The 22,209-nt window shown below is 39.3% G+C and overlaps 1 protein-coding gene across 1 annotated transcript in view; it reads left to right on the top strand.

The window, feature by feature from the left end:
- eys (eyes shut homolog) overlaps window positions 1-22,209 on the top strand; it is a 366,564-nt gene that overhangs the window by 207,384 nt on the left and 136,971 nt on the right. Inside the window, exons 22-27 of the mRNA XM_050070471.1 lie at window positions 413-526; window positions 3,124-3,237; window positions 8,418-8,615; window positions 10,251-10,372; window positions 16,983-17,104; window positions 17,956-18,215. Coding sequence (XP_049926428.1) covers window positions 413-526; window positions 3,124-3,237; window positions 8,418-8,615; window positions 10,251-10,372; window positions 16,983-17,104; window positions 17,956-18,215 — 930 coding nt within the window. The remainder of the gene's footprint in view (window positions 1-412; window positions 527-3,123; window positions 3,238-8,417; window positions 8,616-10,250; window positions 10,373-16,982; window positions 17,105-17,955; window positions 18,216-22,209) is intronic.

The following is a 22,209-nucleotide window of genomic DNA, read 5'->3' on the forward strand; positions in this document are numbered from 1 at the left end:
GTCAGGACAGAAAGATGACAGCCTCTTTATGTATTGTTTTCTTCAAGGAACCACTTTGTTAAAACTTGATTTAAAGCCCTCAATTGTTGCATATCCAAAACAAAATATCACTGTCCAATTAATTTTGTTTGCACAACAGTAAAAATGTGTTTATTCCATGTGTTGCATAGTGTGCACGCGAAATATCAGTCCGACCTAATTTTTGTGGCAACTGTCTTAAAATACTGCAACCAAGGGATTGAAGGTGTCACCAATCATTACATTTTAAATCTACACAAAGAGGATTTAAGTCAACTACAACATATATTTTGCTAAGTTGAGGGAAAGTGGGAAACTGAGCATGAGTCATAAGCCATAATATGGCACTTCCTGGACGTGTGACCACTGACTCTTAAATCTCATGTCTTTACAGGGAACTACTGTGAAGTCAACGTAGACGAGTGCATATCGTCACCGTGCCTACACAGTGCCACCTGTGTTGACCTCGTTCATGGCTATAAATGTGTCTGCAAGCCTGGGTTCACAGGTTAGTGAATGCTTTTAATGTGTTCAGGTGAGGTGCATCTTCGTATGTTTTCACATGAATGGAATGTACAGAGCATATGTGCAACACGTTCGCGTCTTTACTCATAAATTATGCATTACCATTACAACAGGCATTTTCAAAGTGAAGTCCGCAGCTATCAGCAGCTTCTCTTAGAGACAGCGGAGCAGTTTAATACTCGCACACGTTTTGAAGTCTTGCAGAATAATTATTTCCCTACATGTGGTGCTGTGATGCCAACTGTTAAAAGCACAAAGATGAATAATGACTCCAGATTAAAACAAAGATCATGTATTTCCACCCGTAAAAGTCAAACACAGTAACGGCTTTTGAACTGTTTCTTATTAATTGCCAATAATTCCCTCAGAGCCAGATCCACAGTGCATTACAAACAGTGAATCTGGTTGCAGTGCTGAATCTTATGATTTCAAAGAAGTTGGTTTCTCTTCTTAAAAAAAAAAATCCCTATGTATAATGTGTTTAGAAACAGACAGACAGTTTAAACTTTCAGAAATTATATCTGAAATACAGTTCATGCTGTGCAGATAGTCTTTGCTGTTTCATACTTTGCTGCAGCACCATAGAGAGTCCTCACAGGTAGTTTTCGCTGTTTTCAGCACTACAGTGCACTTTCAACTTTCACATCATCTGTGGGCAAAGTATTTAGATCAGAATCTACAAAAAAAACCTTACCCAATTATTTAAGGTTCATGTTGTTTTCTGATAATTTGTTTATACCCAGATGAAAGGTTGTGGTTGTTCTGAAGCAGCCCAGTCACCAGAATAAAAAGTTGGCATTGTACATTTCTGTAAACCACTAATGAGAAACATTTGTACATTTCATACTTAACTCAACATTTCTAAAGAATCATAGTTCAGATTACATGTATGTGAGCTGAGTTCCACCAAGGCCAGATGACTGCCACGCAGCAGACAGCGGCAGACTCAAGTTCAAGACAAACGAACAACAAAAGCAGGTATTTTTTTAACGAGAGGCCGGGACATTTTCAGCCATGTTTGTAACAACAAAAGCTGATATTTTGTAATGAGAGGTGGGGACATTTCCAGCCATCTTATAAGTGACAAAAGCGGGTATGTTTTAACAAGAGGTAAGGACATTTCCAGCCATGTTATTAGTGACAAAAGCTGGTATTTTTTAACGAGAGATCGGGACATTTTCAGCCATGTTTGTAGTTACAGAAGCGGGTAATTTCTAACTAGAGGTCAGGACATTATTAGCTGTGTTTGTAGTGACAAACCAGATATTTTTTTAACAACAGACAGGGACATTTCCAGCCATGTTATTAGCCACAAAAGCAGGTATTTTTTGACTAGAGGTCAAGGACATTATTAGCTATGTTTGTAGTGACAAAATCTGGTATTTCTTAAACGAAAGGATGGGACATTTCCAGCCATGTTTGTAGTGATAGAAGCTGGTATTTTTTAACAAGAGGTGGGGACATTTCCAGCCATGCTTGTAGCAACAAAAGCGGGTATTTTGTAATGAGAGGTGGGGACATTTCCAGCCATGTTATTAGCGACAAAAGCTGGTATTTTTTAACGAGAGATCGGGGCATTTTCAGCCATGTTTGTAGTTACAGAAGCAGGTAATTTCTAACTAGAGGTCAGGACATTATTAGCCATGTTTGTAGTGACAAAATCTGGTATTTTTTAAACGAGAGGATGGGACATTTCCAGCCATGTTTGTAGTGATAGAGCTGGTATTTTTTAACAAGAGGTGGGGACATTTCCAGCCATGTTATTAGCGACAGAGCGGGTATTTTTAAGGAGAGATCAGGACATTTTTTAGCCATGTTTGTAACACAGAAGCCTGTATTTTTTTACGACAGGTCAGGACATTATTAGCGATGTTTGTAATGACAAAAGCAGAATTTTTTTTTTAACAAGAGGTAGGGATTTTTCCAGCCTTGTTATTTTCAACAGAAGCAGGTATTTTTTAACAAGAGGTCAGGACATTATTAGCCATGTGTGTAGCGACAAAAGCAGGTATTTTTTAGCGAGAGGTCAGGACATTATCAGCCATGTTTGTAACAACTAAAGATTTAAGTTCAAGACCATCAAACAGCAAAAGCAGGTATTTTTCAACAAGAGTTTGGGACATTTCTAGCCATGTTTGTAGCGACAAAATGAGTATTTTTTAATGAAAGGTCTGGACATTTTCACCAATGTTTGTTGCAACCAAACCAGGTGTCTTAGGCCAAAACTTGATGTCTTCCTTACCCTAACCAAGTGGCTTTTGTGTCTAAACCTAGCCACACCTTAACCACAGACTTTAAAACCTAAAACTGATAATTGACACTTAAAGAAATGTAAGGTTTTAACATGCCCGCTACAGATGTAACATATGCCAACATTTATTCTGGTGTCTGGGTTGTCTGGCATAATGTTTCAAGTTATATCAACAACTGTGCACCCTGTCCTCTCTTCAGATTAAACCTCCAGCAACTGCAGTGATGTATTTTCTGATTTTATCAGAGTGTTTTAGGACTGCCAAATATTTATCCCAGCGTCTCTTTTGATATGACATATTTATCAATCTGTATTCTTTTCTGTCACAGGTACAGAGTGTGAATTTGACATTGATGAGTGTGCTTCATCTCCCTGCAAGAATGGCGCCACTTGCATTGACCAGCCTGGTAATTACTTCTGCCAATGTGTGGCTCCATTTAAAGGTAATGAGCACTGAGGGAATGGGGACAAAAAGCAAAGTTAATTAACTTCACATACTATTATTTTCACCTGTCTGAACTCACTTCACATGTCTCAACAAAATGAGTACATCTTCATTTGCTACCTGTGGTTAAATAAAGAAAACTTGAGTAATTAGCGAGATGTAAGCTACGGTAGGTGCTTCTGCCACACAAGTGACAACCTTCATCATTTAGTCAGAGGGTAGAGCTAGCGTCACTGTACGGCATTATCGTTGCATGTCAGTGGGAATAAAAAGACTGATGGGGTAAAAAGGTGATTTGGGGTAAAGGATGATTTTACCAGACGGAGCTCTAGACTCACATTTTTTTCTCATTTTACAAGATGATGAAAAGCTAAGACCTGATTCAAAGTGTGATCACTGTTAATAGCCATAACTAGCTTTCATAATGACATTTTATAATGGTCATCACCAGTCTATCAGAGTTAAAATGTTATATTTTTATAATGTGACTCTTTTCTTAACACAAATTTATGCATTTGATTTGCTATGTTTGTATGAAATAATAGTAGCATATCATAGTTTGCTTTAATTAATCATCTGTAGTTTATATTTCAGTGCAAGACATCAAAAAAGGTATTTATTTATTTATAGATAGTGGAGAAATGAACTAGCAAGTTTGGTTATCTCATCTGTGTTTAATACAATAGGAATTTATTACTTTAATCGAAAAATGATTTAGTAGCATTTAATCAGTTGTTGTTAAATGGATTCGGCATGTAATTGGGACAACACCACTTGTACCTCCACAAACAAATGATCAAAGATAAAAAGTCTAAAATGATCAGATTTTTAATGATGTTTACTCGTTGGTACAGCTTGTTTTTGTCCCATGTTAGTAATGACTGCAATTTTCTGAGTATGATTTACAACAAACACGAGCTGTTGGTCATTATTAGAGATCCACTGTAGAGTGTGTGCATGCTGGAATAGACACTCTCCCGTGAACTTCACAGAACTGTCAGTGGATGAAATTCTAGTGGTGTGATTTCACGGGAGCACAAAAGGGCTCCATCATTAATAAATGTGAAGAAACATTCATCCAGCCAGACTCCTCCTAGACACGCTCGTCCTAACAAACCGAGCAACCAGTCAAGAAGGACCTTGGTCAAAGCCCAAGGACCACTCTGACAGATCTAATGAGCTCATTGGCTGTGAGATCTTCCTGGAAGGACAACAGTCAGGGCAGCGCTTCACAAATCTAGGCTTTACCGCAGAGTGGCCAGGAGGAAATGACTCCTGAAAAAAGGCACATAGAATTTACAAAAAGGCACTTCAAAGACCGCTGACAGCGTAAGGAGGAAGATTCAGAGAGCTGATGGAAATGAACATGGAAGTCTTCAGCTGTAATTCAAAGCACTATAGAGAGCACGTCAGAAATGAGGCACAGTTGATTACCCATGTAACACCATTCCTGCTACAAGGCATGGCAGTGGCCACATCTGGATGCTGTTGCTTTTCATAGTCAAAGGGAACTGTAAATAAAACCAAATGCAAATATACTCTGAGAGCGTCTATGACAATTTGCGATCATTAAAGCAACAGAACACAGTATGTAATTTACATGCATGGTAATAAGCATGTGTGTGGCGAATCTCCACAAAATAATCACTCAGCTTTGAGTTCCAATCTGCACAAATCACTCCGCAGCTTTGTAGAAGCTTTCCAGTGTCAATGCAACATCTTACAAAAGCAGAAGTCTTGGTTTGTACCAGATTGTTGTTAGACCCAATCAGCACCTCATTCATCTTCCACGATCACACATTTTAGAACCAAAGTCTGTCTAAAGAAATAGAAATTCTTTGTCCTCTTTGATTTAATACACAATTTCTACTCTTTCTCCAAGTCTGGTAGTATCTCCAAACTAGATAGTCACAGCACAAGTTAGATAACACTAAAATAAGGTAGGCAGTGGAAACTTTGCTTTAATCCAGTCCTGGAGTTTGTGAACAAAAGCACTGAAAGCTGCAAACAGCTGTAGAATGGCTTGTTGATTCTCAATGAGATTGGCAGGTCTGGCAATTCTTTCACGCTGCAGAGAGTGATTTGATTCAGTGTTTGTACCAAAACATTGCCTTATGGAGCTGTAATACCGCTCCCCTCTTATACAATGACCAGTTAAGTAAGCATTTTGAAAGCATTGTGCCTTTGACAACAATAGTGCTGCCACCTCTTTCCCAAGGAAAGTAGCTATCGTCTGGTCGTGAAGTAGTTCCACTGTGAAACTATCAATAAAAGACTGTTCACTGTGTACTGTATGACTGGCAAGCTGTTATATAATGTCAGAAGTAGTCACAATAATAAAGTACCAAATTTCCATATTTCCACCAAGTTTCCATGTAATATGCTGACACATCCAGAACTAAGCTTTAATCAGCTGTCGCTCCGACAACCTGCTGGCTCAGCCAAAAGCAATGATGTGCCATATAAATACTTTTAAAGGAACACTTCACCCCTAAAGTATAATTTGTATATCAATTGCTTACTCCGAGTTACCTTGAATTTGTGAATAAAATGAGGTTTTTCTAGCATGCCTCCTCAGTGAGTGAATAATCCAACAATGGAGAAAATTCTTGATGACTTAGAGTAAAAGGCAGCCAAGTTTAAGAACAGCAAAACTATGTTGTAAGCATTCAGTTACAAACTTTTTCACAACTCATGCAGTACAATCTAAATCTGTTTTATCTAGTTGTTTGCTCAGTGCCACCCAAACATGCATTTACACTAAAACCTTAGTATTTAAAACACTTCCACATAAACAGTTTCACACACAAGCGAGTAGCGCACTTAGGCAAGCGCTAGTGTTTGAACTTTGCTTGTTCATTCCATTGAAATCCCACCTCCCAGTTTGTTTATTGGCCAGGAGATCTGCTGTCAGTCACACATGTTGCTACCCTCTTGTTGATAATCATGGCTAGGGGTGTGCCATATCATCTTGTTCACGATGATACCAGTATAGTTGTCAATATGATATGAAAAATTCAGATTTTGATACGTCTTGTTGACATATTGACGGCATAATGTTAACCTCGGCAACAACAAGCATCCCTGAAAGCGAAACCAATACTGACTCCGCAGTGGTTTCAAAACAGAGGAGCAGCTTCAGTAGTGTGGAATAAACTGTGGCATCCTGAATGTTTGATGAATGGCCCCGGACTTCTCAGACTCTTTTAGTGAGTAACCGCTCAGAGGGAACTCGGTCAGCGGCTCCTCCGGCAGCAGCACAGCGGCTCTCCCTCTCCTCTCTCGCCGTGCACACACGGTAGTCATTGTCATTTTATCATAAACCTTTGGTAATGTAAACCTACAGCTTGACAAAAACTACATATATGTGAATGATAGTTCTGGTAGCATAGCGGCCTGTCAGAGGTTACAGCGTGATGATTAGAGGAGAAATGGCAGAGCATAAAGGTCCAGATGGGAAAAAACAACTCTATCATTTAGGATTTTGCTAAAAGAGAAGGAAATCACCTGTTGATTTATATATATATAGATCCCAGAGTACATTTTTGTATTTGGGAGCTGCTGTTTAAATGTGTAATTTGTGGTAGATTTTATTTTGTTGAACTATTAATATTGTATACAGAACCTAAATCTCACTCTGATTCTGTTGTTGAAACTAAACTAAAGATTAGAAATCATTTTTGTTTAGTTTTTACTAAATATTTGAAGGCAAACTGTTAGGTTTACATGTAAAACTATATCACTTATATTGTTGCAATTCTACTTTCTTAAATTAATAATAATTTTTATTTAATTTTTTTTTACTAATTTGTCATATCGTAGAGAATATCGCCATCAAATATCCTCAATATCGGAAAAATACCCTGAAATATCGGGATATTGTTTTAGGGCCATATCTCCCACCGCTAATCATGGCCCCCATTTACTTTAATTCAATCAAGAATTTTCACTGTTTTTTTATTCTCCATTCACCGTGGAGACATGCGAGACAAGCAATATTTTCTTTGCTAATTCAACATAACACTGGGAGAGTAGTTGGCATACAAAGGATTGTTTTGGGGGGTGAAGTATTCCTTTAATTAAAGCATGCAGAACCTATTTTGGTTTTGCACTTCCTCTACAAATAAGCAACTGATTTCCCCAGGATTTTTTTACTGATTATTTTTTTGGAAATTCTTGTAAGAATGTCCTAACAATATTTTTTAACATGTTTATTCATTTGACTGTTTTACAGAAATCATCAGAGGTAGGACACATAACCGTTGTGTTATGTCTAGTTTCGCAGCATGCAACATTCGCTCATTTGGCGTGCATTGCCTGTCCTCATTGATGTACTGCACTTGCTTTGCTACCTCTGTTTATGCACGTCCTTTATTTCTTTGCCTATTGTTTGTATTTCATACCTTTTGTATTTGTGCTTGAGAAGAGTGATTTTCTATAACAGGCCCATGCATGATCTGAATATAATGATGTCTGGCACAATCTGTCCATACTGTTCAAGCAGTTTGCTAAAACAAAGTGATGTTGAGTCATGTTGCAAATTGTTACTTTCAGTTACAGCATTGGTAATAAAACAGAGAGCTGAACAGCCACAGGTGTGCCTGTATGTGTTGTTTTAAATCAGCATGGAACATGACTGCCAGTCAGAGCCGAGGACGGAGGCCATTCATCTGGTAATTGTTTTGTCACAAGCACAAAACATGTAATATTTATGGTACTGTAATAACGTCAGCCATTTCAAATTGACGCTTTCTAGCTGCCATTTGAGCCGCTGAGAGGATGGAACGGTTCTAAAATGCATCTAAAACGGCATCAGGAGTGTTTGATTGACTATATATCTGCAAGGATAATCTGCAGTTGCAAATATTGTGGTTGTGAGGCAAGATTTGCAAAAATTACAGTAATTTTAAATTGATTTTAAAAAATGAAGAAAGTGACTCTGGATGGGCTTCAGCTGGAACACTTTTAAGACTTCCTTTGTGTCTCTCTGTTGGTCTATTCGTCTGTTCAATAAAAAAGCTTGACGCCGCATGTTATCTACCACATAAATGTGCTCAAGGAAACATACAATAGGGGCACAACCTTTAACAACCCCAGGTTTACAGTTCCATTGCATTGCTAGACAGATTGTAGTCTGCTGGATGGTTCCCCCACGTGTGTTTCTTTGCCTCACTCCAGGTCATAATTGTGAGTTCTTACCCTGTGAGGCCAGTAATCCGTGCGAGAACGGTGCAGTGTGTGTGGAGGAGTTGGATCAGGACCATTTCCCTTTGGGTTTCCGCTGTCACTGTCGCCGGGGCTTCACTGGCCCCCGCTGTGAAATCAATGTGGATGAGTGCAGCTCCAGCCCCTGTTTTCACGGCTTCTGCTATGATGGTAAGAAACAGCCTATCTCTCTAACATGCTTAATAACAGGCACTCGAGGTGGAAGCAAACCTCCACACACACACACACGCAGTAAATCTGTCAAATTTCGTTCTGCTCACTTACAGTCTGACAGGCAGTTTTCAATTAGGTCACCATGCAGCTAATAAGAGTGTTATGAGAGTGGAGTTATTCCATCAGATGTGAGGATCTAGGACATTACCTGCTGGAGCAGGCTTGATTAGTTCCTTAACATAACTGTAAAAGGAAATCAATTAAGCATCAATGCTGCCTGCGTTGTAATTTGAATAATGGATGATAAATGACAAAATTAATACAGTCAAAGGCAGAATATTGTTTTTTTCTTCCTGTGGTTATCTGATAAGACATTACCCTTATGTGTTCCATCGCTAGCGTAAGTGATTAAAAACTCATTGATCAAAATAATAGTCCTCAAGTTGAGGATTAGTTCTCACCAGTTGGTCAATAATTTTTCAGTTCATTAGTTTTACATTTATTGTGAAAGACAAAATCTGTACAAATATTTGTTGCAGATGCCTGCAATTACTGTGCACCAGTATTTTAGCTGCATTATCGCCTTCTTTCAACAAATCCTGCCAGTGTTGTTTCAGCCGGAACAAATCAGTGATAGCAGCGGATCGCTATCCGTCACTGTGCTACAGTAGACCTCGGCCAGCTGTCTTGACTAATCTTCAGTGCAGCCAGTTCACCTTAGGTTAGTGAGGCAGGCCTCTAGGACCTATTGGCCGGCGCTCGGCAGCAGCCAGCCAGCCACCAGGGAGAGCACTGCATAGCCACAGTGGCTGAGATGAGTAATGCTGCTGCCACCCAGGACCTAAAGCATTTAATGAGAGTAATAGCAGCTACACGCACCAAGACAGAGTGACAGCATAGATTACGTGGTAAATCTTTGGGATAATGAAGAATCCTGGGACCCTGACTGGGGAAGTAATAAATTCACTCCTGTAAGAAGTGCAATTACCTCTGTCACCGGCTGCCTGTACACCAGTGTTGTGTTGGAGAAACAGAGTGATGCATCCTGCTTTAACATCATTAATAATTAAAGAGGGGAAGGAATGGATTATTAGACATGGGAGATTCTAACTTCTGATGGAAGAAATTGGCGCATTTGTAACATCTGAATAAAGAATGGCCCCTCGAAATTGGCTTTCTCCCACTGTTGTTCTCCTTTTCTGCTCATTCAGTGTGTTGCTAGTGTGCTGAGAGGGTGAAAACAAATGACAAGGCTTTCAGGCTTTCATTGAGGAAGAGTGGGATAAGTACAGACGGGGGACGAGGAAAGTAGTGGGAGAAAAGAGACTGAATGGCCATTGCAGCGAGGTTCATTTAACGATGGTTAGAGTGTCAAACTCTGTCAGGCTGATGCAGAGGGAGGTAACCTGTCACATAGATTTAGCAACAACAGGTTTGACTTATACTGCGCGGGGCGTTTATTTCAGTGGTCATATCCATTAAAATGTGAAATCACAGTGGGTGATCGCGCTTTATAGTCGCAATCAGCACTTACCTGTGTAGAGATGTTGTACATTAGCAGGACCTACTGAGAACAGAGTGAATTAATTTATGATGCAAGGCGCTGTAACTGTCCTACTGATCTTGTTTCAGTTGAAGATGGCTTTTACTGCCTTTGCAATCCTGGTTATGCTGGGCTGAGATGCGAGCAAGACATTGATGACTGTGTGAACAGTTTGTGCAGTACTAACTCAGTATGTAAGGACCTCCATCTGGTAAGTAGACACATTTTTGTGTTTGGCAGTATAATGAGCTAATGTAACAGCATTTAAAAGGCTTTAAAATGGCACAAAGTCCTGTAAATCACTACAGTTGGTAACTCACTGAAAAGCACCACAGTCTATTATAAAATATTGACAGACCTGAATCACATAAGGCACTTCCTGTTACATTTGATGACTGTCATGCAGTTAATGTTTGAAAGCATTTCTAATGTAGTAAAACATAAACAACTGCAATAACTAATAATTTTACAACAGGTTTATTATTGTAGGCAAATCTGGCAGACTTTATTGGACATTTGTTCAGCAGGAGGAGATGCAAGTATATTTCATGTGTCAGGTATCAGGGCGAAACAATATGGGAACAGGACATATCTCATAATGTCTAATAAACGCAGCCCATTGTTTTATCTCCTAACAGACAAATTATGCCATTTGTGCCAGTTATACCCTGTTGGCTGAGCTTTTAATGTGGCAAAATGACCAAAAGGTTACCAAAGTCCAAATGGAAAATAACACTGAAGAATTGGACATATTAAATATGAAATGCCTTCTACATGCCATCTTTTGACCAAATATTTCACAATAGATGTCCAAAACGATGCAAAGTAGGTCGTTTGGATCAATAATTAGACGTCTCTGAAAAGGCTAATCTTTAGGATTAATGTAGAGATCATAAACATATAGTAAGCACCATAGCTGATGCTTCTTTTGTTCATTGTTTGTAAAGCCATTTAATGACTTTACATTCTGGCAACTCCTCTACAATACAGGAGATTCTAGGACTGGGCAATATGGAGAATAACAGATAGCATTATAATTTTAACCACATACCTCAATATCACTGTTGCAATGAGTATACACGGTTGCCTATTGGTGCTTTCACAAAATATTTACACAATGAGATTTCTTATAAACAGTCATTAGCAAGGTAAATGCAAATAACAGAACAGCTAGAACAGTGTGATTAGTTCAGAAAATTATATCACTTTATTGTAATGCAGCCTTTAAACCTAGAAGAAAGAGAACACCTATGATATCAAGATATCCAAAATGTAAGGTAATATGTAGCCTCATAGCAGTTACATGTACACAATAGCACACAAATAGTTTCATACCGTAACTGGACTGGGACTGGACTGTTGCCAAGCAACACGTAAACAGTTCTACTCATACGCTTGTTACTTTGTGTAGTCCGGTGGCTTTCAAACCTTTTGTGCCCAAGAGACACCGACAGGCAAGCCAAAATTGACAGTTTTTTCCATGGTAGGTTGTCTTCACTGGTGCTTTGTTGTAATTTGCTCCATACAATAAAGCGATCCATTGTCCCACTCATGGCTCTCTCCTTTTAAATGTTATCATCCCTCACACTGGCTGCCAATCAGGGCTTTTAATGTGTCGCACATCATGCGCGAACGGCGACAAATAGGTACCAAGTAATGTTTTTTTTTAAATAAGATTCAATTAAATTACATTTTTAGCTAGAGTTTGCTTCTTTATTAGGAAATTAGTGTGCACAACATACACTTAATTAAAAATAATTTTTGTATAGGCCCAGTTGAATATGGCCATAATAATGTGTGGTTATCACAAAATCCCACGGCACACCTGGCTTTGCATGTAGTCTGCATGTTACTGAAAGCCATTTACTTCGTATCATGCCCATTTATCGGCATGTTTCCATTTATGGTGCGACCAGTGAAATAAGAGTGTGTTGACAGTCGCTCTGGTGGCAGCATGTGTGGATTCTGATGAGTTAACAGCTTGCTCAGACAGTATCATTATGTTGCGACATCAGCTGTTGTCATAGGAGCAAACCTGGAGCTCTGCAGTGAAGTGTCCAGGCTTATTTCCTCCTTGTCGTCCTCTGACAGCCCATCATAATTTAAATCAAATGTCAGTCATGGAAATGTGTTCATCTTTGCGGTGCATAGCTTGTTAAGACGACCGTTAATGTAGGCTAATTAACAGTAAATGTAAGAAATAGTTTAGGTCACCTGCAGAGCGAAGTGATGCACCAACTGTTGTATATGATATTTATAGACATTGTCAGCTGTTGTATATTCTCCATCGCTTGTTGCAGGGTCTGTCATTCCTAGCTATGTAAAGCATGTGGAGGCACAGGCAGGAATTCTGAATGCATATGTGCAATTTCAGGTAAAAAACAGCCTCTGGTTTAACATAACTTGTCCTCTTTCTGAAAGGTAAACCACATTTACAGTGCTGCTTATTGGCCAGAGCTCACATAGTTGTAGCTAATGTGGCAGAGATTGGATTTAATACAGTGGTAGGATATTTAGGATAAACAAGAGCTGCCTTCTAGCTGCAGGGCTCAGCTGATATTTTGTGAATGCTGGTTTTAATGACGAATGTATACTGAGTTTATAAAAATTTAGGCTGTAAATTGTACATCAAAGATCTAGTGATTTTCTTAATGCTCATTGTTCTCAGTTAATTTTTATTTAAGCGAGCTGGGCCTTCTGCACTGTCTGTTTCTACAGATGCACACACTTGGGTTTAAAAGAACATTTTAAGACTTTTTTGTTTCTTTGCAAGGCAGAGCTCTACTTCTGTAGTTATTCGAGTGTTTTTTAAGCCAATAACATTGATCTGTTGCAGCTGCAAAAAGGCCTTGGGAGCTGCATGCTGCTTACAAACTGTGCAATGAGTACCAGGGGCCTTTTTCCAACAGCTGCTTATTTGCTAACAGATTGCAGTAGTGAAACAGATGTGTCATAGATAAAGTCTTTGGCTTTTTTATTTATTTATTTATTTATTTTTGACAAAGACAGATAACTTCTGGTGTACAGTCCACACCTAATGTTTGGGTTTAAAATAAGTTTGTGCTCCTGAAGATTAGTGCATAATGTACGCAAGAAAGATGAGATCTATTTAACAACAACAGCATGTTCCGGTTTGTGAGCATATGGAGTCCCAGAGGAGCCCACAGGGTGAGGAGCTAAAAGAAATATTTGCTCTTACAAGTATCTTCAGTATTGATCTTTGACAAAATCTCAAATGCAAATTAATTTCTACTCACTTCTTATTTCAACCTTTTAAAATTAACTCCTGGTAGTGAACATCCTCCATTGAAACTACTCTAGAAGGGTCTCAGTCAGTGATTGTCATCTGGCAGCCCGTGGGCAACATTCAGCCTGCCAGAGCTTCTCTGTTGGCCCACGGAGTATTAATTCAGAAAATGTGAGGAGAAGAAAATGCATCCTGGTATTTGGGATAGCTAGAATTTTTTTCTGTATTGCAGCAACACCCTAAAAAAATTAGATGGAAATAATTTTATTAGGAATGACTCACCAGACCCATGTGCCTGTATTTGAAAGTTCGACCCTGAGAGTGTGCGAGAAATTCTGGCTCGTCACAAGCTGCCTTTTGCAGGTTTCAAAGCCATCTAGATATATTTTTAAGTTTCAGTGTCATTTTTGTTTCTCCTCCATCACCTCTGCTAAACAGCGTATACTGGCATTACCAGTGGGGTGAAAAATCGATACAGCATAGTATCGCAATATTTTTGTGTGGCAATATTATATATCGTGACACAGTGCCAAGTATCAATTTTTTGTTATATAAATTAATGATATTACAAATACAAATTAAAATTTAAGAAGCCCACTAGAATAAAAAAATCAGTTGCTTGTTCAGTCAACTAGATACATTTGTGGGTGTTACATAGCAACACGTCCCTGTGCTTCCAGCTGTTTTTTAGGCACCAAACATGGGTGTCTTGTAGGAACACATCCCTGTGTTTCCAGCTGTTTTTCAGTACTAAACATAGGTGTTATGTAGCAACACATCCCCGTGTTTCCAGCACCAAATGTGGGTGTTTTGTGGCAACATAATGCTGTGTTTCTAACGGCTTTTTAGACACCAAACATGGGTGTTATGTAGCAATTCATTGCTGTATTTCCAGCAAAGATTGTGCCATGGAAAGTGTTTTATTTTCTTTTTTTTTACTGAGATATTGCTGTTTTCCAGCAGGAATTATGCCCCCAAAGCTGGGTATTTCATTGTAGGGTGGCAGCAGAAGTTGCACTGGCTGAGAGACATCAAAATTTTTACCAAATTAAACTAGAACAATTAAAACATTCTATTCAATGTAAATGGCTCTACTTCTTCTTCTTCTTCTTCTTCTTCTTCTTCTTCTTCTTCTTCGTACATTACACACAGTTTCCTAGGTAGTAAATATTAGGGGTGGGCAAAACAATTGATACAGCACCGTATCGCAATATTTTTGTGTGGCAATATCGTATCGTATCGTATCGTCTCTCCATTAATAATCTGTATAGATTATTAATATTAGGAATTAAATTGAAATTTAGGTAGCCTGCTAGAATAATAAAATCAAATCCTTTTTTTAGTCCCCTAGATAATTTTTTTTTGCTGCAAAAAATAGCTGAAGTGAAATGAACACACTGAAAACTCTATCTTATTAGATGAAACAGATGTTGACAAAGTTTTCCTTTGGGGGGACATCATTAACAGTTGAAAAAAGGTAATTAATCGCAATATATTTTTATCGCAATACTCAGCATATTGCAACATATTTAAAATTGCAGTGATATTGTGTTGTGATTTAGATTTCATGATAATATTGTATCGTGATTCCCACCCATAACTGGCATGGGCAGTTATATTTTGGGCTTAGCAATATATTGATATTGTATCGATATCAGGATATGAAACTAGGAATCGGAATCGTCTTAGATTTCGGATATAATATTGTAAGTGTTGTCTTTCTGGTTTTAAAGGCTGCATCACAGAAGAGTAATGTCATTTTCTGAACTTACCAGACTGTTTCATCCATTTATTATTTACCTTTACCCACTCAATCATCATATCCACATTACTGATGATTATTTATCAAAGATCTAAAAAGCACCAGTAGTCAATCCTACAATATCACTGTCAAGGTTTTTGGTAAAAAATATTGTGATATTTGAATTTCTCCATATCGCTTAGCCCTAATTACATAACTGAAAGCTAACTTTAAGCTGTCATTGGTGAGTTTACAGTATCTGTCAGAAATATCAGAAGCGAAATAGAATTCCCATCGGTGGTTATGAAGACACATTGTTTTCAAGAGAGTGCTACTGCAGCAATTTCAGGATAACTGAAGGACAAATGCTCATTTTCCTCTCCATATTATGGGATAGTCTACAAGGGATTCTATGACAAGGTTTCAAAATTGCCCCAGCACAAAATCCTGGTTAAAACATTCAGTGTAATTTTCTGGGATAAACTGAATACTCCAAATCCAAAGACAAAAGGACACTGCAGAAAAGGAATTGGGTGTGATATGAGGGATATAATGAAATTTCCACCAACATTTTCTAGTCACACTGTGCTCTGTTTCACCATTATTATTTTTTTTCCTCCGCTCATTATTCAAATAGGGACAGTTTTTGGAAACCCCTCCACATAGTCTTGTTTACAGTGCAGCTATTCCTCTCTCTGAACACCGTGTCCCACAGAGCTTTAGCTTATTTTGGAGAATTGCGGTCCCTGAAGGTGACTTAGCAGCAAAAATGAGATTATGTTCTATTGCCAGGGGTAAGGAATAGGAGTCTCCTGGAGGTATCTAATTTATCACGAGATGACGGCATTTTCCCCCCACCACCATAGGGCCCACAGTGTACAAATTATATCAGACAAAGTTTAACGGCTCCCCTCCAGTGTATGAAATAAAGATTAGCATGCATTCAACCAGCAGCACCCAGGACCTTTAGACAGGATGTTGGCAATGAGCAATCCTGCAAAACCCTTGACCATATGACTGCCATCGTTCTATATGCAAAGAGGAACTTAAATTAAAGCGCTAAGAGTAATAGACAACAAACCATTCATCTCATGTGCCATGATTAATTATCATAATGCAGATTGCAATGATGAAATAAAGGACAAGCGGTCCACATGCTGCTCTGAATGGAGGAATGAAAAAGATTAGCAAGGTTGGGAGCTATATATAAATCTGTGTCTTAACATGCAGCAGAATCAGTGTGTTCATTGCTACAAAGACGACTAGAAAAATCTTAATCAAACATATTTTACATGTTCTCTCGTCTATGAAAATTCCTCCGCATACAAAATATGCAGCGGTAATACTGTATGCCTGATAAAGGCTCGTACCATATACCTTGAATGGTGTGGAAAAAAACAGGCTTGCACATTATCCAGAGGGTGGGTGGTAGGAGGAATACATCTGCATGGCAGTAATGTGAACATTCAAGACAAGCATGACACTTCCACAGTTTAAACAGATTTCCACAGGAAAGATCTCCTTGTGAGTGGGAGGTCTTATTCTGAAATATTTTTGAGAGTATGAGCGTTGCACCGTTTGTTTACAAAAATGTAACAGGTATAAATAAGTAAACAAAGTGTCAGGTTGCCCTCCGACTGCTCTGTAACAACTTAATTAACAGCTTTTATAAGTATATACAGTCATTTCTAGTTTAATGGTGTGTATTGCTGTTATAATTAATAGACCTAACAGTGTAAATTACTACACCAAGACAAGTGCAGATGTAAGGTGTCACTATATTTCAATGGTATTCTAATGGTGTTTGCTTTTTTTTTTTCCCCCCTATTGCAGAGTTATGAGTGTGTGTGTCACTCGGGCTGGGAGGGGGAGTTCTGCCAACAAGAAATTGATGAATGTTTATCGCAGCCCTGCAAAAACAACGCCACCTGCACAGACCTTCTCAACAGCTACAAGTAGGTGCGCGAGCCGGCCCGAGGGCGCTGTCCTCACGAGGTGCATCAGTCACTTAATAAATGCAGAAAAAGAAGCCGTTCAGAGATAGCAATATGTCGTTCCACCGGCAGCGGAGATAATGAATTGCAGATGGCAGGTAAAACAAATGAGTCAATCAATGGCTCACAGCATGAAAAGGTTTCAGGGGATCTGTGACTCATTGGAGGAAAAAGCTGGTGTATCTGCTTCAGCTAATGCCCTCCGCTCGCTGGGGAGACGTAAAACTGCTTCAGGTGGAAAAGTTGGGGGATGAAAAGGAATGCAAGGTGGAGTGGTTGGTAGTGCTCGGGTACTCACTGCCACCAAGTGGAATATTCACCTGCCTTGAGAGCAGATGCTTCAGAAATCTCTGTTTCTCTGTCTCCATCTCTCTTACTCTCTCTGTCTGTGTCGAGCATGCATACATTTCCATTTAATCCCCACTCAGTGCTCTAACCTCCTGTGTCCTACATTCAGCTGTCCAGAAGTGAAAAGCTGCTCTGACCAGTGGTTCAATTAACCTTTAAATTCCCTGCACTGTCTCACACAAAGATCCAGGAGTGCTGTGCCAATACAGTGACTGTACCACTGTGTGCTTGTATGCAGAAAACTGTCCTGTGGATGGTTTTGAATTATCGTGGTAGTTTATCTGCAGCGCCCCCACAGTCCTGCTGCTATATTTATTTTTAGCACGCCTGTCCCAGAGAGCATGACACCCTTAACCCTCTGAAAACTACTAAATAAGTTGCAAGTGTTTATTTATGTAGGATTCATTTTAATTTATGCCAAAGTGACCTCTACAGTGCCATATCTCCTCTCTGGTGTATCCAAGGTGTTTGTGCTCGCCAGGCTGGACAGGTGTGGACTGTGCAGAGGATGTGGATGAGTGTGATTCTGGGCCCTGTCTAAATGGAGCTCAGTGTCAGGAGTCAGACGTACCTGGGGAGTTCTCCTGCACCTGTCCCCCCTTCTTCAGTGGCCCCTTGTGCAACCAGCCTTATGACCCATGCGACCCCCTCCACAATCCATGCCTGCACAACTCCACCTGCCTGACACGCTCCAATGGAACTGCCTCCTGCAGATGCCCAGCTGGTGAGTGAACACACCGCCACAGCCTCATACTAATAGTGGGGGTTTTTTTTTTAGCCCACTTTTCGAGTGTAACTACACCGTTTTGTTCAATAGGTTACTGTACGTGGACAATGTGCACAGCTTAAGTAACTTGAAAACTATAAAAAAAAAAAACAACACAGAGGTTGAACAGTTGCATCATAGATCAGAAGGTTGTAGCAAAGATGTCCCTGTCACAGTTCTCTCTGAAACGTACGTGGTTTTCCAAAATATGACTGTATCAGTGGAGACAATGATTTCTGTCTTGTGTGTGAATCATATGTTGAACTGTACTCCCAACACCTCTGAAAATAAACACAGCAAAAGTTTTCCTACAGGGATGATTTAAAATGATAAAATGCAATTTATTTCTAACCATGATTGATCTGTACAGAAAAACCAAGACTTGATTTTTGCTGGATTGAATAGTCCACATAGCTGGAATCTAGGCCATAAAGAGGGTGGTAAGCATAATGATCAAACCTACCTGCCAGAAAATTGTTTGTATTGATTGCCATACATTCCCCACTTTTTTTTTTTACACATTTTCTATTTCAGTTTTTTCAAAGAATGGTCAAGAAAGCCAGACTTTGGACCTTTATACTACTTATGAAAAGAACTGGCCTACTGCTTGATCTTTGTGTGATTTGCCCATATGCTGCCATTATGCGACACACTAGGCTGTGTCCTCTGTGTGTATGCATTACGTACCACTCCCTCATACAGTGTGATAATTCTGTATTGAAACAGTACCCTGCAGGACCGGGCCAAGACCCAGATAAAAATCAACATCAGCCTGTTGTTCAGGTGAAATTATTATTATCAAAACCCCTCATTACTTTAAGCCTGTAGTAGGTTATTTGGCTGCATCCTATTAGCCTAATGTGTGCTTATCAGCATTAAGACATTTAACATGTCATTGCAATCAATTCTTGATTAAACAGTTCTTTCTCTTTTGCATAAAGCTGTCACTCATTTCCCTTTCTTTAACCTGTTAACTGTCCAAACATGTCGTCTGGGTGAGCCTATTAGCTCCCATCACCATGGCAATAGATAAAAGTCGTTTTAGCAGTGCCTCTTACCTTCTGCTGTGTGTTGGTCACATCAGATGCACTGACATAAAGACCATGCAGTGCTACCTTTGATCACTGTGTTACCACTATAAATAGGATTAAGCAGGATGGAATACGGATATGGAAACATTAGGTGAACCATTTTTAACTTATAATTTGACATGAAATGCCAGTACTTACATATTGGCTGTTAAAATAGCTTACTTCCAAATTCAATAAATGCTTTGGATTTACCTACACTTATGTAAGTATCTAATTATATTAGCAGGCTTCACTAGCAAGCGATGTAATCTAATCATATGTTTGCAAATTTGTAAATTCACAGTAGATCCTTGCTCTTTAAGGATATCCTTGCATACAAAAGCATGTTCATTAAGGGGCAAACAAAGCAGATGTCACTAGTCTTCTAGTATAGGATTGTGCCACAGGCCATTTAATGGACCTCGTATATACTGTACTGTCCCCAGTGATGAAAAGATGGTAATCTCTTCCCTTACTGGAATTCAAGCTGTGGTCAGCTGTCCATGTCTGTGATAATTGATTCAAATGGCAGGATTTCAACATAATATTAATTATCAAAATATCAGTAGAGACAACTCAACATTCTTGAAGCAAAATTCACCACTCCACTGTCTGGTCAGGCTCAGTTTGTGCATGAATAGACATATTTTCACCAAATAATGCAAAATATGGCCGAACAAATGATGTAGCCTGTGTCGGGGATGGTCTGTCCCCGATTAGGAAATTTCCCAGGTGACTAATAGTCGTCATTTAAAGCCATTAGTCGCCCGCATATTAACAATACTAATTTAATTATTATATTATATATTTTGGGCGGGGCAACACAATGGTTTGAGTTGAAGGTGTGAGAAAGAATAGTATCAGTAACACTGTTAACACTGTGCTACATTACAGAGAAATACAAAACCGCACTAATGAACCTTCGTTAATATAGGCCTATATTTTATCTACAAGTGCACGTCACACACTGAGCGAGCCGCCTGTTAATGACACTGTCGGCAAAGCAGTAATGATTGTGCTAAGTGGCTAATGGGCATGTAGCTACTTCCATGTTTCAGATGATACGTCATGTTTGTAGTCGACCAATGAAGATGAGTTTACATATCACCTTGTGTTCGTCCTTCACCTTCTCAAAATGATCCCACACTTTGGATTTCCTGCCCGACATGTTATTAACTAGCCTGTGTAAATTAACGTGACTCCTGTCTGACTGCTGAGCGTGGCCACTTCCTGTGTCTGTCCTTTCAAATTCAATTCCCACATGGTCCAGTCAAATAGGTTTTGATTTGTTTTGACGAAATGTGGCTCCTAATAGAGTTTCATGTTTTTTTCGTTTTTTTCTGAGACTAAGCAACCAATGAAATCTTGCCGACTAATGACCCTTCTAGTTGGCTAACATTAAGTTGACTATCTGGGGGCAGCCCTGATTGTGACTGTTGATTTACATTTGCAGCCTCAATGGGCTCTTATCCATTGCAGCAGACATGATCTCACACAGAAGAAGGAAACCACAGTGGATGAGCATTAGCCTCGTTTCCACCAAGCTGCCAGGTTCAGTTCAGTTCAGTTCAGTTCGTTAAGCATTATGATTATTTTTGCGTTTCAACAACGTTTGCATTGTGAAAAGTTGTGGATGGCACCAATAGAACCATTCCATATTGCTTTTCGTCACTCCTCTGTTAAGGGTACTGATCAGATACTAAAAGGCTGGAGCTAGAAATATTACATGCTGTTGATCAGTCAAAAAAGAATCGTCACTCCTGCTCGACAAGGAATCAATGCACAAAACCGCTACTATAAAATATCCTATCAGTTACGACAGAGATTCTAAACACTCCAGTCTGTTCTTGTTTGTTCTAAAAATGTCAGTGTGCAACCTCATTCCATGGACGATAACGAGGTGAAGACAATTCTCTGCATTGCTCATGATAAGGAAAGCTAGACGGAGCAGTGACGCGGCAATTACAATCTGATAACAACCCTGCATACATGTAGGAGTACTGCCTGCAGTGGAAACGCTAAACGGTGTTTCAGGTTTAGGCACACGTCCGCGCAGGTTCTGTGCCAGTCATATGGTTACATTACAGAAAGTGTTTGATGGACATGTGCTACTAAAGAGGAACTTAGATGTAAAAGCTTAAAGCTAGATATTTAAAGTAATCAGCATGTGCATGTAAAGCATACTGGTCGTACTCCCTCACACACATTCAGCAATGGCTAAGATATACACATCCTCTGAGAACTGAGTTCACACACACACACACACACACACACACACACACACACACACACGCGCACGCACATCTGAAATTCAACACATGAATGTCTATTTCATGTTCAACTCAAAGGCTCTGTCAGTTTTATAAAAAAGGCAACACTTCAGTCAAGAAGCAGAAAATGACTGTTCTTTGTCGAAATGACCTGTTTGGAGGTTTATCAGTAAGCCTTCAGATAGCTGAGGAATTATAAATGATAAAGTGTTTTAACATTCAAACTTACCAGTGTGCAGGTGAAGATGCTATAGGGTTGTGCTGTACCTAATGGCTCTATCAGCGCCGAGATGAAAAGATGTTGCCAGATATAAATAGAGCGACTGGGTTAGTTTCAGAAGGCTTCCTTGGAGAGGAATAGGAAATTAGGTGGTGGCTGCATACATTACACCAAGAGCTTTGCGTGGGCTTGGTCGTCTTCACTTCACACAAGCATTGTGACTCACTACTCTCCATTATTATTCACCATAAATCCATCCTACATAGCTACTACCGAACAAACACAGTGCTGTTATACGACCCGTGCTTGATCCCAGTACAACAATTTTACAGACCTGTTATTTACCATTGAGTGTAGGTTATATGTCAAGGAAATTGTGTAGGCTTCACATT

This window comes from Epinephelus moara, chromosome 19 (assembly GCF_006386435.1).
Source record: "Epinephelus moara isolate mb chromosome 19, YSFRI_EMoa_1.0, whole genome shotgun sequence".
Classification (NCBI taxonomy): Eukaryota; Metazoa; Chordata; class Actinopteri; order Perciformes; family Serranidae; genus Epinephelus; species Epinephelus moara.